Source organism: Muscardinus avellanarius (genome assembly GCF_963383645.1).
Source record: "Muscardinus avellanarius genome assembly, chromosome: 6".
Lineage (NCBI taxonomy): Eukaryota > Metazoa > Chordata > Mammalia > Rodentia > Gliridae > Muscardinus > Muscardinus avellanarius.
Window position 1 is genome coordinate 121,659,764 of NC_137791.1, and position 16,740 is coordinate 121,676,503.

Here is a 16,740-nt window from a genome sequence, read left to right on the forward strand (position 1 = left end):
ATGCTTTTTCAGCATCTATTGCTATGATGATGTGGTTTTTGTTCTTGGTTCTATTTATGTGGTGAATAACATGTATTGATTTGCGTATGTTGAACCAGCCTTGTTTTTCTGGGATGAAACCGACTTGGTCGTGATGAATTATTCTCTTGATATAGTTTTGAATGCGTATAGCTAGTATTTTGTTTAGAATTTTTGCATCTATGTTCATTAAGGATATTGGTCTGTAGTTTTCCTTTCTTGAGGTATCTTTATTTGGTTTGGGGATTAATGTGATACTGGCCTCATAGAAGGAATTTGGAAGAGTTCCATCTCTTTCAATTTCCCGGAACGTGTTATGAAGTATTGGTATTAGTTGTTCACTGAAGGTTTTGTAGAATTCAGCTGGGAACCCATCTGGGCCTGGGCTTTTCTTTGGTGGAAGAATTTTTATTGCCGTTTCTATTTCTTTGGTTGTTATTGGTTGGTTTAGGCTTGCTATGTCCTCTTGGTTGAGTGTAGGAAGGTTAACTGTGTTTAGAAATCTGTCAATTTCATCCAGGTTTTCAAATCTATTGGAGTATAAATTTTTAAAGTAGTTTCTGATAATGTTTTGAATTTCTTCACTATCAGTGGTGATATCTCCTTTTTCATTTCTAATTTTGGTAATTTGAGTTGATTCTCTTTTTCTTTTGGTTAGGTTGGCCAGGGGTTTATCAATTCTATTAATCTTTTCAAAGAACCAACTTTTTGTTTTATTGATTCTTTGAATTGTTTTTTTGTTCTCTATTTCATTTATTTCTGCTCTAATTTTGATGATTTCTCGTCTTCTGCTGGCTTTGGGAATGGATTGTTGCAGAATTTCTAGATCCTTGAGTTGTTTCATTAGGTTCTTTACTTGGTGGTTCTCCATCCTTTTTATGTGGGCACTCAATGCGATAAACTTTCCTCTTAGTACTGCCTTCATGGTGTCCCATAGGTTTTGGTGGGTTGTGTCTCTGTTTTCGTTTGTTTCCATAAATTTCTTTATTTCTTCCCTAATTTCTGCTCTTACCCATTCGTCATTTAGTAGTGTATCATTCATTCTCCATGAATTTGAATACTTTCTTTCGAGTTTCCTGTTGTTGATTTCTACTTTTATTCCATTGTGGTCTGAAAAGATGCATGGGATTATATTACATTTTTTGAATTTGCTGGTATTTTCTTTGTGTCCCAGGATGTGATCTATTTTGGAGAAGGTTCCATGGGCTGCTGAGAAGAAAGTGTATTCTGTAGTTCCTGGTTGAAATACTCTGAAAACGTCTATTAGGTCCATTTGGTTTATGGTTTCCTTTAGTTCTAAAGCATCTTTACTCATCTTTTGCCTCGAAGATCGATCCAGTGGTGTGAGAGGCGTATTAAAGTCTCCCAGAATTATTGTATTTGGGTCTACTTGGGATCTTATGTCCAGAAGGGTTTGTTTTACGAATGTGGTTGCACCCACATTTGGGGCATAAATATTTACTATCATTATATCTTCTTGGTGTATTGTTCCTTTTAATAAAAGGAAGTGCCCTGATTTGTCTCTTTTGATGTGTTTTATTTTAAAGTCTGTTTTGTTGGATATCAGGGTTGCTACCCCTGCTCTTTTTCGGTCACTGGTGGCATGGTATATCTTTTTCCATCCTTTCACCTTCAACCTGTGAATGTCTTTGGCTGTGAGGTGAGTTTCTTGCAGACAGCATATGTTTGGATTATGTTTCCTAATCCACATTGCCAGTCTATGTCTTTTGATTGGTGAGTTAAGTCCTTTGACATTAAGTGATATTATTGAAATATGCTTTTTGTTTTCTGCCATTTTGTGTTCTGTCTACTCTTGGGTGTTGTGATCTTTCTTCTTTACTTAAATGGCCCACTTATTAACTTCCTCGCTTCTCTGATTCTGGAGTCTGCTTCTTTTTTCTTCCTTATGATTTATTTCTTTAAGAATTTTCTCTAGTGTTGGCTTTGAATTCATGAATTTTTTGAGATTCTGTTTATCCTGAAAGACTTTGACTTCCCCATTGATCTTGAATAGTAGTTTTGCTGGGTAGATTAATTTGGGCTGGAAGTTATGTTCTTCCAGGGTCTGAATCACGTCATACCAGTCTCTCCTAGCATTCCTGACCTGGGTTGTATAGTCTGGGGTGATTCTTATTGTTTTGCCTCTATATGTCACCTGTCCTTTTGTTCTCACTGCTTTTAAGATTCCTTCCTTGGCCTCTATGCTGGTCAATTTGGTTATTATGTGGCGTGGAGTGGTTTTTCTTTGGTCCTGTCTCAGTGGAGTTCTGTATGCCTCCTGTACTTGAAGATTCAAGTCTCTTTCCATATTTGGAAAATTCTCTGAGATTATTTCCTTGAAGATATTACATATGCCCTTGGTCTGTACCTCTATCCCTTCCTCAATGCCTATTATCCGTAAATTAGGGCGCTTCATATTATCCCATAATTGCTGGATGTTTAGGTTTTGTTGCTGTAAAGATTTCTGTATATCGCTGACTGTGTTTTCGGTTTGGGATGTACTGTCTTCTAATATTGATATTCTGTTTTCCATTTCATCTAATCTTCCAGAGTTTCTTTCTATTGCTGTCTTCATTTCACTTATTGCTTCTTTCATTTCATTCCAGACCTCTTTCTGATTCTTTTTTAGTGTTTCTATTTCACCTTTAACCTCCTCTATACTTGTTTTAAAACCTTTCATCATATTGAACAACAAGATTCTGAACTCCCCTTCTTGCATTTCTAGTAGGTCAGTATTCGTGATTTCTGCTGTCTCTTCATAACTCCTGGTTCTCATATTTATAGTGTTCTCTGTCCTGTTTTTCTGATTTCTACCCATCGTTCGTGAGTAATGTGTTTAGTCAAATCTTAATATTAGGAGTTTAGGAGTATCGGCCAGTCAGCAGAGCCTTTCCAGTGTTGAAAGTGGGTGATGTGGGAGGAGCTGGGGTGATGGGTAAAGGAGTCAGATTAGGTGGAGGATATGTTAGGTTGAGAAGGACTTTAAGTATGATAAAGTAATAACTTGCTATGAATGAGAGAGAGTTAACTACTAGGACTCTTGTTGTTAGTAGAGTAGTTATGGATATAAAAAATACTTTGAGTTTTAAACCATGAGGTATATTATGGGGAAAAGTTTTGGGGGAGAAATGTATGTAGGTTAGTGTGGGAAGGTTTGTAAATAGGGATGCTGGTAGGAGCAGACAGACATAAAAAAAAAAAAAAAAAAAAAAAAAAAGAATCCCCTCAAGATACCAAGACTATTATGTAATCCAAGAAAAAGGAAGGTAAACCAATCAAAGGAGGAGAATGAAAGAAAAGGAAGGAAAAGGGAAGAAAGAGGAAAAAGGAAGAGGAATAAAATAAAAGGAACTAGCAGCCGTGTGAAATAAAAAAATAAGGCAAACTATCCAATGTATATATATATAAAACAACAAGTTAAAGTAAGAGAAGTTTGGATTAAAAGAAGAAAAAAAAAGAAAAAAAAAGAAAACAGCAATAACCATACTAAAACAAAAGCACTTTAAAAGCAAAAGAAAACATAACATCCACATTAAAAGTAAAACAAACAGTCCTACTTATTTACGCATATGGGGTCAGGTCCATATAATATGTGTGTATCTGATTGCTTGGTAGCTTTCAGGATACCGTCCAATGTCTCTTAGTTTTCTTTGTACTCTATTTTTATCTTCTTAAGTCACTCTGGGTGTTTGGACACCTTTTTCTCCTTTAGCTGCTTTAGGTTTATGTGTCCGGGTGTCTGGTTTCACTGTTATTTGATTCTGTACAGTTCACAGATTCTGCGAAATTCTAACCTGTGGTCAGCACATCTGCACTCACCACCCTCGCCTCCAGCCTGTGCTTCCCTACAGCAGGGGTGGAGAGTGACTAAAGTGTAATTGGCACTTCCCCCTGAGGTCCTGAGCAGATTTTGTGGCCCGATGGATTTTCTTGTGTCTCTGGAAATTCCAGCTGGGCTAGCCAGGTGTGGTCCCAAGATGTGCCCTGGGCAAATGAATGCTGGTTCCTGGGTGGCCACACTTACTGCCAGAGCTCTGCCTATTCCAAGAGTGCAGGCTGGATGCCCTGTTAATACTGGACCCTAGTGAGAGTGGGTGCAGCTGTCTATTGCTGCTGGTATGTTCTTCCAAGGTGTATTGAGCTGTGTTCTCACTTAGAACTAAGCATCTGGCTACCAGGAGGTTGGGAATACCCCGCGGTGGGCCAGGGGTGCAGGGTAGGTGCTCAAGGGTCCAGTGTGCGGTGTCCAGCAATGGTCTCTGCGTCCCGCGGGACGTAGAGGCTGGGGGTGCCCCAAGGAGATTTCCGGGTCTCCCAGTGCTTTTGCAGCCTGGAGGGTAGGCTCTGGCAAGGTGGCAGGGGTTAGCCACAGAAGCAGGCTCCAATTTAGGAGGGCAGTGTACAGGCACTGATTACTAGTAGGGGACAGGCAGGATGCGCGAGGAGAGTGCTCTGAGGCTTGAGCCCGTGGTGGGGGTTTGAGACTGCGACTCCGCACACGCTAGGACCCCAGTTACTAGGGCGCCCTCAGGTACCTGTCTTGGTGCAGGAATCCGTGTGAGTCTCTGTGCCGATGTGATCCGGTCGCTGGTGGGCAGACAGAGTTCTGGTGGGTGCTGCTCGCTGCTTAGGATGCGGTCCTAAGTCCGTTTTTATTCCCGGATTATCTTGCCGTGGAAATATCGGGCAGGCAGCTCCTTGGACAGCTGCCAAAGCAGCCCGCGGCTCAGCGTTCCGGTCCGCGGTCAGATTGTATCTGAGCAGGTCCCGTGTCCGATCTTTGTTCTTCTTGTTCAAGTTCAGGGTTCCGCCGAGGTACAGGATGTGTTTTGGTTCCTGGTGTGTATTTGTTTTGTTGATTTAGACACTGCTTTCTCAGTATTTAAACTTTATTTACTTCAGCTACTGAGAGGTGCTGTGTCCCTCAGTCGCCATTTTGAAAAAAAAAAAAAAAAAAAACCATCCATTAATTTCTAATTGTCCTAGATACTCTTACCACACCATCTCTATTTGCTTGCTACTGTTCCTGTAACAAATTTCCACAAACTTAGAGTTAGAAACCAATATAAATTTATTATCTTGCAGCCCTGGGTGTCAGAATTTCAAATAGTTTACAAGAGATTAAAATAAAAATGTCAGCAGACCCGCTTCTTTCTGGATACAGCCAGGTAGAGTCTGTGCCTTGCTCTTCCTAGATTGGGGAAACATCCATCATGCTTCCTCTTGAAGCCTTTTCTTCCATCTTCAGCTTCATATCTTCTCTTTGACCTCTGCTTCAGTTCTTCTAGCTTCTCTCCAACTTTAATCTTCCTGCCTTCCTCTTGTAAGAGATCATGTGATCACAAAGGAACAAAACAGATAATCCACTATAATCTCTTCCTCTCCAAACCCTTTACTCAATCACATCTGTGACATCCCTTAACCAAGTAAATTAATATATTCACAATTTCTTAGATTCAAAACAAGGACATGTTGGGAGGAGCATTATTAGTCTAAGGTAAAACTCAAGATAGAACACAAGGTTAATGTTTGTCTAATTCATTTATATCATTCTTGCTAAGTGCTCTTGTATTCTAAATCATAAAGTGAACAAGAAATTCTTTATAAATATTCTCTTTCCTTTCCAATAGTAGGATCTTCTACTAATCACCTGAAACTTACATTTGTGGCAGATATGAAAATGCACTTGGACATTTGAAAAATATAGAAATATATGATTTCAGTTGCCAGCTCAATCTCATCTTGTTAAACCTTGAAAACTTGACATTTGAAAGAGAAAGGCTATACAACAATTCTACTTTGTGAACTATTTTTCCAGCTCTGGGACATAGCATTTTACAAGGTTCCAAGTGTTCCATAAATAAGCTTTAAAATGAGTAGTCAAACACAAAAAATGGGTATCTTCAAAAGGACAATGAAATAGAGTTTTCTAATTCTTTGCATTCTCTCTGAAGAAATGTTTAAATGTAAAAAACAATGTTGGCCTTCCTGGGTTAAAACAACTCCAATGTCTTCAACAGATCACTGCACAAGAATGAGCAACTGCATATTGAAATTTGGCCTCCTGGAAGAACCCTAAGTGTCCTCTCATTCAGGAGAAAGTCTGTAATATTAATCAGCTGTGGCTTTGCAAATGCTGGGGCCAAACACAAGAAGCCCAGTGCTGTGGCACATGATTGCCACGGGAGCTTGGCATGAGTGATCTCCCCGTGCTCTTCAGGTGACTCTGGGGCATCTGGGGTCACCATCTCTGTGCTCATGTTTTTCTGTTTCACTGCTCTTAGACTGGCAACAGTGTGTCCCAATGAACTTCTTCTGTACATCTTAACTTGGGTTTAAAGGGTTTCATACATTGACATATTGATAAAGAACCATGATCCTTATTTTAAAAATTGGGGGAGAAAATACACTCATATTTAGGGGATTTTTAAAAGAAAACTCAAGAGTAAATATCACATATTAAATATCTTTAGTAGGTGTGGATCAGAATCCCTTTTATTATTATTTCTGCAGCAATATATAGATAGATATATTAAGAGGGAGAGAGAGAGAGATAGAGAAAGAGAGAGAATAAACTTAGACTATAACAAAAAAGGTTTATACCAATTCAGGCAAGGTTATGCTGCTGATTCGGTTTTTAGAAAAATCCTTGGAGCCTTTTTGGTTTTAAAATTTTAGATAAGGAATTGTAGACCTGTATTACAAGTTGGTGAAGATCATAAGTAGTAGTAGTAGTAGTAGTAGTAGTAGTAGTAGTAGTAGTAAGTACAAGTATTAACGCTATTCTTTACCATCCAAATGAGAGCTCAATGAAAACTCCAAACTCTAAGAATCAGTAGAAAGCGTCTTCATGACAATGAGCCTATATCCATTTTACCAACAGGAAAGTCATACCAGAGAGAGTTCAAGTGTTTTTATCAGCCTGTAAGTGAACTCTAAGCTGTATGTTAGGTTTTGACACAGGGCAGATCTAGGTTGAACTCAGTCCTTATTACATTTATCATCTTGAAAAATTTATGATCAGCCTAATGCTCATTTTCCCTTTATTTCCTCTATTTAGAGGCCCCTTATTCATTGGGCTAATTTTATATCTTAATTTGGCAAATCAAATACAATGTTGAGCAAAATGAGCAGAAAATATTACATTTACAATAAAAAGCAAACATCACTATCCGTAGCATCATTTTTTTACTGCTATTGATCTCATTCAATTAAATTCAGTAACTGTTTGCTGAATCCCTCCCTGTAAGGCATTGAACAAGTTTACAGGGGTAAATAAGGCTGATTATATGCCCATTTCACTGTAAACAACTCAAGTAGATTCTCATTTGTCTATGTGGTGAATACTTATCACAGTGCCTGGTGCACAACAGACACTCAGCATATTTTGGAATTAAACTCTAGGTACTATCAACTTTATAAAAGATATAAAATAAATCACAATGAAGAGTGTGAAAAATACTCTAAGAGCTTTGCAAAATATGATATATATATACACATATATATTTCATATATAATATATCATATATACACACATATATCATATGTATATATGTATGTATATATATATATATGAGAGATGAGAGAGAGAGAGAGAGAGAGAGAGAGAGAGAGAGAGAGACATAAGATATGTCTTTTGGCTTGGAACAGAAGACAACATTAAAGAAGAGAAAGCATTTGTGCTAGAATTGAGGAGTCTAAGCCTTCAGCAGGTGTAGTTAGGGTTAAGGAAAGACCATTCCAAGCAGAAAAAAATTTTAGAAATTCAAAAAATTCCTGTGGAAGTGAAAAAGTACCTTAGTATGTTTAATAAGTAATGGGTTGTGTACTTGGGAGATTGTATGGAGAAACTGCAAGGGTCATACCTAAAGGGAATTCATAATTTGCAAAACTTTAGAGGTTAGTTAAAAATAAGTTAAATAGAACCTGAAACAATATAGGAAGGCATATAGATTGCATGTTGAGGCTGGAGATGACTAAATGCTCTTTGTCTTGTGTTTTTCAGTAACGTGATGTGGTTCAAGCCTAAGGAAAATTGCTGTAGTGTTATTTTGTAAGAACTGAAGAACAGAGAGAGAGAAAGGAGGTAGATTTACCAGAAGCCATAAAAAAATTCCTTGATAAAGAGCTAAACCAGAAAGGGTACAGAGAAGGTGGCTAGGAGGGGAGAAAGTAAAAAGGTATAAGGAGCCATGCATGGTGGCACACACCTATAATCCTAATACTTGGGAGGCTTTGACAGGAGGATCAAGGGTTTGGAGCCAGTCTCAGCAACTTAGCGAGGCCCTCTGAAACTTAGTTAGACCCTGTTTCAAAATAAAAAAAAATCAAATTGGGCTGGGAATGTAACTTAGATATAGAATGCACCTGGATTCAAACCTTAGTGTCACAAAACAAAAAAGGAATATGTAGAATGGACTATATTTGGCAACCAACAAGATGGAAGAAGCAAAAGAAAAAGAGAGAAAAGAGAGAATTCAATGACTACTTTTAGTGTTTAGATCTTGGTGCACCAAAAAGCACGGAAGATACAGCTAGTGGGCTGGGAGGTGGGAAAATCATGCACTTTTAAACCAAACAACAAATTACCTCCTGTTCAAAATCAAACTAAAACCAACCACCGAGGCCACAAAAGCACACCTTAAATCAGAAGCAGTCAGTCAGGGCTAATGTCATCAGGTTCAAGCAATAAGCTCGTTCATCCTGCATCGCTTCTATCTGGGAAGAAGACAGGAAGACCGATGGTCCCTATGAGGCCATTGTATAAAGAGATTCCCCCATGTGGCATGAAATAACATGGCAAGTGCACAAGCCTACCTATGAATTGTCATTGTGGGCCATTCTAGGTAGAGAATCCCATGACTTCCTCATAAAGAACCCCTCAGGATCAGTGGAGGCTCTTTGAGGTGGTAGTATGGTGACCCACAGTGCAGCCAAGCACCCACCCTGCATTTAGGAGACTCTCCTTAAATCTCCTACTTGAGTCCCCTCACCTCAGCTATTACCAGTCCTATTTGGAGTGTGAAATCTTTTCCAGGACAAATAATAAAGGATCTTTATTAAGAAGCCATATGCTGTAATGCAGGGGTTGGCAAACTTTTCTTGTAAAGGACCAGATAGTAAATATTTTAGGTTTCGCAGACCATATGGTCTCTGCCACAACTACTCAATTCTGCCATTATAGTGGGAAAGCAACCATGGATGATGTGTGATGAATGGGCATGGCTGAGTTCCAATAAAACTTTATTTAGCAAAACAGGTGGCAGGCCATATTTGGCCCTCAGGTCATGGTTTTCCAACCCTGTTAGGGTGGAAGGGGATAGCAAGGCCTTAGATTTAGATTCCAGATCTCCCACTTACTGAATATGTGGATTGGAAATACACCTCTGTAAAATATTTTCATTGTTTCTTCCCTGTTGATTGTAAGGTTTAGCAAATATGTCAAAGTGCTAATAAATAGCAGGTATTCAGTAAGGCAGTGAATGGTCCTTTTCAATACATAATAGCTAATAATTGTTGAATGTAAGTAAAGTACTTTGCTAAGCACTTTACAAAGATTATTTATTTCATCTTTCCAACAGCTCTCTGAACTATAAGCTACTATTCACATTCCTTTCTGCTTATGGGGAAACTGAGGCACTGGCAGATGATGAAGAAATACTTGTATACAAGCTAAATGTTATAACTGATACTTCATAACAAAAGAGTAAACTCCAAGAGCCTTGGTGCTAACCCCGGTTCTAGCTAGTTAGCTCTGCTAATTCAGCTCCAATTAAAATGCTCAGAACCATCTCAAATTCTTCAGGGATTCTTACAACTCATCATAGTGTTGTACTTTTTGAAAACAGTTGAAAAAAACTTTTGGAAATTTGCCTTTCAGTTTAACACTCAGATAACATCTTGCATAAGTAAAACACTTAACCCAACCTCCCTTCCCCAAGAAAAATCTCAACAGTAAAGGAAAAGCAAAATATTACTGAGAAAGCAAATGCAAACCCATTTCAAAAAATTTATCCTATAATCACTCTGAAAACTTGCAATTTCAAAGCTCCACTGCAAAAGAGCATACTGGATTAATTATGCCAGGCTGCAGCAATAACCTTGAATTAAAGCTGCAACCTTCTATTTTTAAGAAACACTTGCCTTTCTGGTTGATGAAACCTGTCGTCCCATCAGGTAACAGACGTGACCAGGAAAGAGAGAAGCGGTAATGAGTCAATCCAAGCTGTTTGATACATTTCAAATCTTCCTCCCACAGAGTGTAGCTGCCACAAGCTACATCGCCAGTCTGGTTCTTGAAAACTCTCTCTCCTCCCTGATGGGTGAATGTGTCCCAGACACAAGGGCCTCTTCCATCTGCATCCCAGCCTCCTGAGAAAAAGAAGAAAACGAAACAGTTCCACTCTTGACATCAAGAGGCATATGTGAAGTGTAAATATTTGTCACCAAAAGAACATAGCTTATTAGCCCAATGTACCGTGTTTATAACTTTAAAATACACCTTTAAAATAACATGCATGAGTGGCTTATGTGTTTAGCTGTCCTTGATCCCTGAAGCTGACTAGTGGCAAATGAAAAATGATCACACAGTGCCACTGCATAGCAGGCTTTCATGGTTCATTATCTGAAGAACTCTAGGCTGGTAAACAGAGGCAGGCCCCAGCTTAGCGAAGTCTGAGTGGAAACATTGCTCTCTTGTGAGAATTCCTCCTGGCCATGACCGGCACATCTTATCCTTGTACATCACAAACTCTTGGGACATTATTGCTGGCCCTCCAACACTTGGGCTCTATTATGATTTGTTTCTGGAGTGTCCCCAAAGTCTCATGTGTCAATGGCTTCATCTCATTACAGCAATAGCCAGAGGTGGGCTCTAGATTGAATCATGAGGTCTCTGATTTCATTAATGGATTAACTCATTGACTGGTTCAGAGCTGAATGGACTATTTGGGAGGTGATAGAAACTGTAGGAGATAGGACCTAGTTGAAGAGGGTAGGTTCTTGGGGTTGTGCCCTTGATAACTGTATTATCTTATCCCTGGTTTCTTCTTCCTTCTCTCTTCCCTCTTCCCTTCCCTCCTCTTTTCTTTTTCTTTCTTCTTCTTCATCATCATCATCTTCTTCTTCCTCCTCCTCTTCCTCCACCTTCCTCCTCCTCCTCCTCTTCCTCTTCCTCCTCTTCCTCCACCTTCCTCCTCTTCCTCTTCCTCTTCCTCCTCTTCCTCCTCCTCCTTCTCCTCCTCCTCCTCTTTCTCGCCCTCCTCCTCCTTCTCCTCCTCCTCCTCCTCTCTCTCTCTCTCCCCACCTCTTTTCCTGGCTGCCATGATTGAATATCCTATGCTCCCTGTCATGTTGCTCTGCTTCTCCAAAGGCTCAGAACAACATGGCCAAATTGCCACCAACTAAAATTTCTGAAAACATGAGCCAAAATAAACATTTCCTCCTGTAAGTTGATTTTCTCAGTTATTTTGTCACAGTGATGAGGTGCTAATGAACAAAAATCCTATTCTCCTGTTATCTGGCAGGAGAGCCTGTGAAGGTCTAGTCTCTTATTTGTGAGTAGGCACTAGTTTCCACTGTTGATATAATATTAGTGTTCAAAATTCATTCATCCACATCTCTGTGAATCCAACAAATGTTTTGTACCAAGTACTAAGACTAATACAGGCGACACCAGGTTGAAATGGTGCGCTTTAGCCCATGGTTGTGGACAGCCATTGACTTGGTGTAAAGAACTTTTTCCATACTGTTGTGGAATATGTACACAATAGAATTTTACTCAGCCATAAAGAAAAACACAATTATATCATTTACAGGGAAATGGATGGAACTGGAGAACATTATGCTAAGTGAGATTAGTCAGTCACAGAAAAATAAGAAATTGGATGCTTTCCCTAATATGCTAAAGCTAGAGAGAAATGGGTAACAGAAGTGACTCTAGATGAAGAAGGACATTCTATAGAAGAGCAAATAAGGCGGCATAACTGAGGGAATGGGAGGGAGAAAGAGGGGCACTCTCTAAAGCACATGATGTACTTAAACAAACATATCAAAGTTAGTCAATAAGCCAAGCATGGGAAAGAGGAATGAGGAGGGAATGGGTGGGGATTGGATAAGAGCTAATTGAGTGATGTGTGCATGTATGTCTCTACCATCTTTTATCCTATTAAAATGTGTGACTACAATGCACCAATAAAAAAAATTTAAATAACATTTCCATATATACTGGCTCTGGCCAGCATGGGTGATGTTGTAATTGTGAATATTAACAGATAGTGAAACAAAGTGTCTGGTTTCCTATTGCATTTTTTCAAGAGGAAAATTTAACTAAATGATTGACATACATTAATTAGTGCATATGTCTATTTTATGTGAAAATCTTTTATCTTGAACTATACTGATTTGAGATCGTACTCCAGAAGAATGGCAAAAATAGCCTTCAGTCACAGTTGCGATGGCTGTAAATCCTCACAATTGTGTGTTTCTTAGGATTTTTCAACCCCTGGAGTTTACAACTTGTTCACTTAAAACATTTTTTAAATAACTACCCTTTTGTTGGTAAGCCAGACAGTACAATAGCAACTAGAGATCCCAGTGTTTGAGCATATGAAAGATTTTTGCCTACTTACCTTTGCTATAAATAACAGCATCTAAAGTAAAGACTTAAGAAAAACTTAGTGACCACTAGATTGTTTAGGACTTTGCATTAGCTCTATAATGTTCTTGGTATTTTTTTTAAAAAGGCATATTTATGACAGAAATTTAACATCTTAACTGAACATGTATGTATGCTGCTTAGATAAATGTAATCACTGTAAACATCTATATGATCTGAAATTTTTATTTTAGTTTGAAATGGGACTTTTTTGTATGCAAGTTCATTAAAGAGTAAAATGCTTCTGTTAAAAAATATGTGGAAAAATCCATTCTTTTCTGAACATGTATCTACAAAGAGTACACAGAAATGCTAAGTGCAGGCTAGAGGCTGCCTTTGGAGCAAAGTGAGGAAATGAAGTCAGTAAAGAATGGGGATGGGCGGGATTCAGTTGCATATTCTATATCTATTCCTTTTAACAAGGGAGGAAAGTAGATGCAAAACTGTTTATTACATTATCTGCAGTCCCTACTGATAAACCTAAAATATTTAATCATAATTGGTATATATGAAAAGAGCTCATGACTGGAGTAGAGGAAAGAGACTCCGGAAGCTCTTCCAGGTCCTCACTGAGTGAGGACCCCTCTGCACTCATATTTTGTGCACTGTTCTTAAAGAATCTGATATAGTCCCCAGTTCAACAGAAGGACAACATGGTCAATAAGAAGTTCTGAGAAGGGCCAAGGCAATGGAGCACACTTGTAATCCCAGCGACTCAGCAGACTGAGGCAGGAGGATCACAATTTGAGGCCAGCTGGACAATTTAGGAAGTCTATCTTAAAATTAGCAATTTTAAAAGGGGCTGGTGATACAGCTCAGTGGTAAAGTGCCACTAAGCTCAATTTGCCAGTACTGAAATTTAAAAAAAAAAATTATAAGGATAGAAAAGCTTCTAGAAAGAGCTCTGACAAAAAAAACATAACAACCATTGATATGATGGCAGCATAATAAATATCTTCACAAAGAAATTCAGGAGCCATATAATCATAGAAACATACAGTTTTATACATTGCAATGGCTTTCAAATTGTGTCTATATGTGGGGATTAGAAGAATGGGGGTTAAAAAGTATAGTTTCTATTTTATTTTATTTTATTTTATTTTTTACTTTTATTTTTTGGTGGTACTGGGGTAGGAACCCAGAGACTTTCTACCTCTAGGCTATACTCCCAGACCTTTTTTATATTTTATTCAGAAACAGGGTCTCACTAAGTTGCTTAAAGCCTCACTAAGTAGCTGAGGCTGGCTTTGAACTCGTAAGATCCTCTTGTCTCAGCCTCCCAAGCGCAGGGATTACAAGCATGCACCACCACGCCCGGCTGTAGTTTCTATTTTAGAATGAAATAAATTCAAACATGAAAACAGAGATTTTTTTCAATTATAGTTCTCATAATTTTGAATACTTGATTTAAGAAATGAGGAAGATGAATCTCAGAGAGTAAAAGCAGTGGTATAGTCATAAATATTTAATTGCTGGATATATGTAAAAAATGTATATTAATGTATTTATTGTCATTTTTACTGATATAAAGGTTGTATAAGACACAACTTATAAATAATAATAAGTAGCTGAGGCTACCTTTGAACCTGTGCGATTCCTCCTGTCTCAGACTCCCAAGCACTGGGATTACAAGTGTGTGCTACCACGCCCGGCTTATAAATAATAGTAATAATAATAATAATAATAATAATAATAATAATAATATATGCATTGTTTGTTACTCTACCTTCCAAACAGCCAATTAATTGTTATGGAATGGTCTTTTTAATTTTTGCTAAACACTTGTACTGGTAACCAACATATGTGTGGAGTTCTCATATGAATATTGGATGATATTTTTACCTAAATGAATAGGCAAAATGAAAGGAAAATAACAAAAATGTACCAAAACTTCACTTACTTACCAGTGATAGGAGCTACTTCTTTACCAAATTCAGATACAATTTTTATTTTATTTTATTTTTGAGATACTAGGGATTGAACACAGGGGCATCCTACCTCTGAAATATACCCTCAGCCCCATTTTTAGTCCTTATTTTGAAAAAGGGTCTCACTAAGTTGTGGAGGGCCTCACTAAGTAGTCGAAGCTGGTTTCAAACCTGCGTGATCCTCCCGTCTCAGCCTCCCAAGTAATGGAAATACAAGTGTCCATCACCATGCCTGGCTTCAGATAAAATTTTCAAATACCTGAAGAACATTTCCTCAACTTTTTGTGCTATTCCTAATGTAACAACCACAGATATAAAATGCTTTTAGGTTCAATCTGCATTATAAACACTTTCTGTCACTTTCTTAGGTTTGGATCACAAACAAATAAAACACTGACTCACAACACTTTCCAATATCTGTAGTGTAAATACCCCCACGATGGCCAGTTCCAAGTAAACCAATGTTATATTACTGAAGGCAGAGTTGGAAAAGATGAACGGTAGCCTCCACCTTATAAAATTTATGGCATTTTATACACTTTATACTTCCCAGAAATAAGAAAACAAAATAACCTCAAGGCTATAATGCACCAAAAGCTCAGAAAATGCAGTGGATATGTATGCCGCTATCACTCTGAACAACATTAGGATGTGAGACTATAATGCACCAATACAAGTATAAATATAACCTCAAGGACCTCAAGATAATAGTATATTTACTAAAATAATTAAAAAGTAATGATTTTGAGAATTTATTAACTTTATTTTGTTTTGTTTTTGTTTTTGTTTTTTGTGGTACTGGAGAATGAGCCCAGGGGTGTGCTAACACTAACTTACATCCCCAGCCCTTTTTGTTTTATTTGAAGACAGGTTCTCATGAAGATGCACAGTTCTGTCCTCAAACTTGTGATCCTCGGGCCTCAACCCGCTGAGTTGTTGATATCAAATGCATGTGCCACCACACCTAATCAAACTTAGTTTTAAATTATTGACTTATAAGCTTATATAATTTACTTTTTACTAATGGCCATGTTTAAGAATCAGCCCACAGAAATTGCTAGAAACTTAACAATAGGCTCTGTTGATCCACACCATATTACTTATGAGTACCTTATCTAAGATCACCCTGCTGATTGATAAGAGCACCAAGATTTGTATCCAGATCTTAGAAGTTTAAATCCTTCCTGCTGTACTTAGTAATAGTGACCTGGAGGAATGAAGAAAGAAACAACTGATGTCCAACCATGCTACTCAATGTATGAAGGCTAGGAAACGCAAAACATAATTTATATATTTTGTAAAGCAGTCCATCGAATATGACTAAAACAAGCTTTGACAATTTTAAGAAGTGTTACTTAGCAGGAAAATGTACTGGAATAGCTCATTCTCCACATATATTAACCAAGCAGAGCATATCTAAACAACACTGTTTCAATAAGAAACTACGCTTTGAATGGAGAATTAATAATTATAACTGATATTTTGATAAGAACATATTATAATCCACACTCACTACAATTTCAGCACAAATCTTGCCGAAAGAATAATGTTAATAGCTCATTTGATTATTAGAAATTTTCTCTAATAACAATTATGCCCACATTCTAAAAGTATGATTGCTTTTTGTGATGAATGAGACTACCACTTTTGGGTGGAATGTATACTCTGAGTCACACTCAAAACAATAACACTTCCTGGATAAAATTAGGGAATACATTTTAATGCATAATTAATCTGGCAGGAAGTTAGGTAATCCAGGAAGTGATGTGAAAGGGGCGACTGATTTGGCAGCACAAGTGAATAATCAAGCTGGCTTTTGTCTCAAGAATGTGGTACAGGTAACATTCATAGTGTAAATCTCATGTCAACACTAGCATAAGTACCAGGAAAGAAGTAGAATTATGCTATTGTTAAGAGTCTTAAATTACATATAAAGTACTATAACATCACTTGACAGTAACAGATGAGAAGATATATACTAGAAATCCCTAAAGAAAACGCAAAAATAACAAAAGGAGGAATTATAGCTAATAAGCCAGCAAAGAATATGTGATGGAATCATAAAGCATAGTTTAAAAAATCAGAAAAAAGGCAAATAGAATTTAAAAAAAACAGATGGAATGAGTAAAAAAAAAACCA

At 37.8% G+C, this 16,740-nt stretch overlaps 1 protein-coding gene across 1 annotated transcript in view; it reads right to left on the reverse strand.

The window, feature by feature from the left end:
* Positions 1–16,740, reverse strand: part of LOC308264147 (cytosolic beta-glucosidase) — a gene marked incomplete at both ends in the record, with an annotated part of 134,585 nt that overhangs the window by 72,683 nt on the left and 45,162 nt on the right. The window contains one exon of the mRNA XM_080697268.1: positions 10,162–10,389. Coding sequence (XP_080553394.1) covers positions 10,162–10,389 — 228 coding nt within the window. The remainder of the gene's footprint in view (positions 1–10,161; positions 10,390–16,740) is intronic.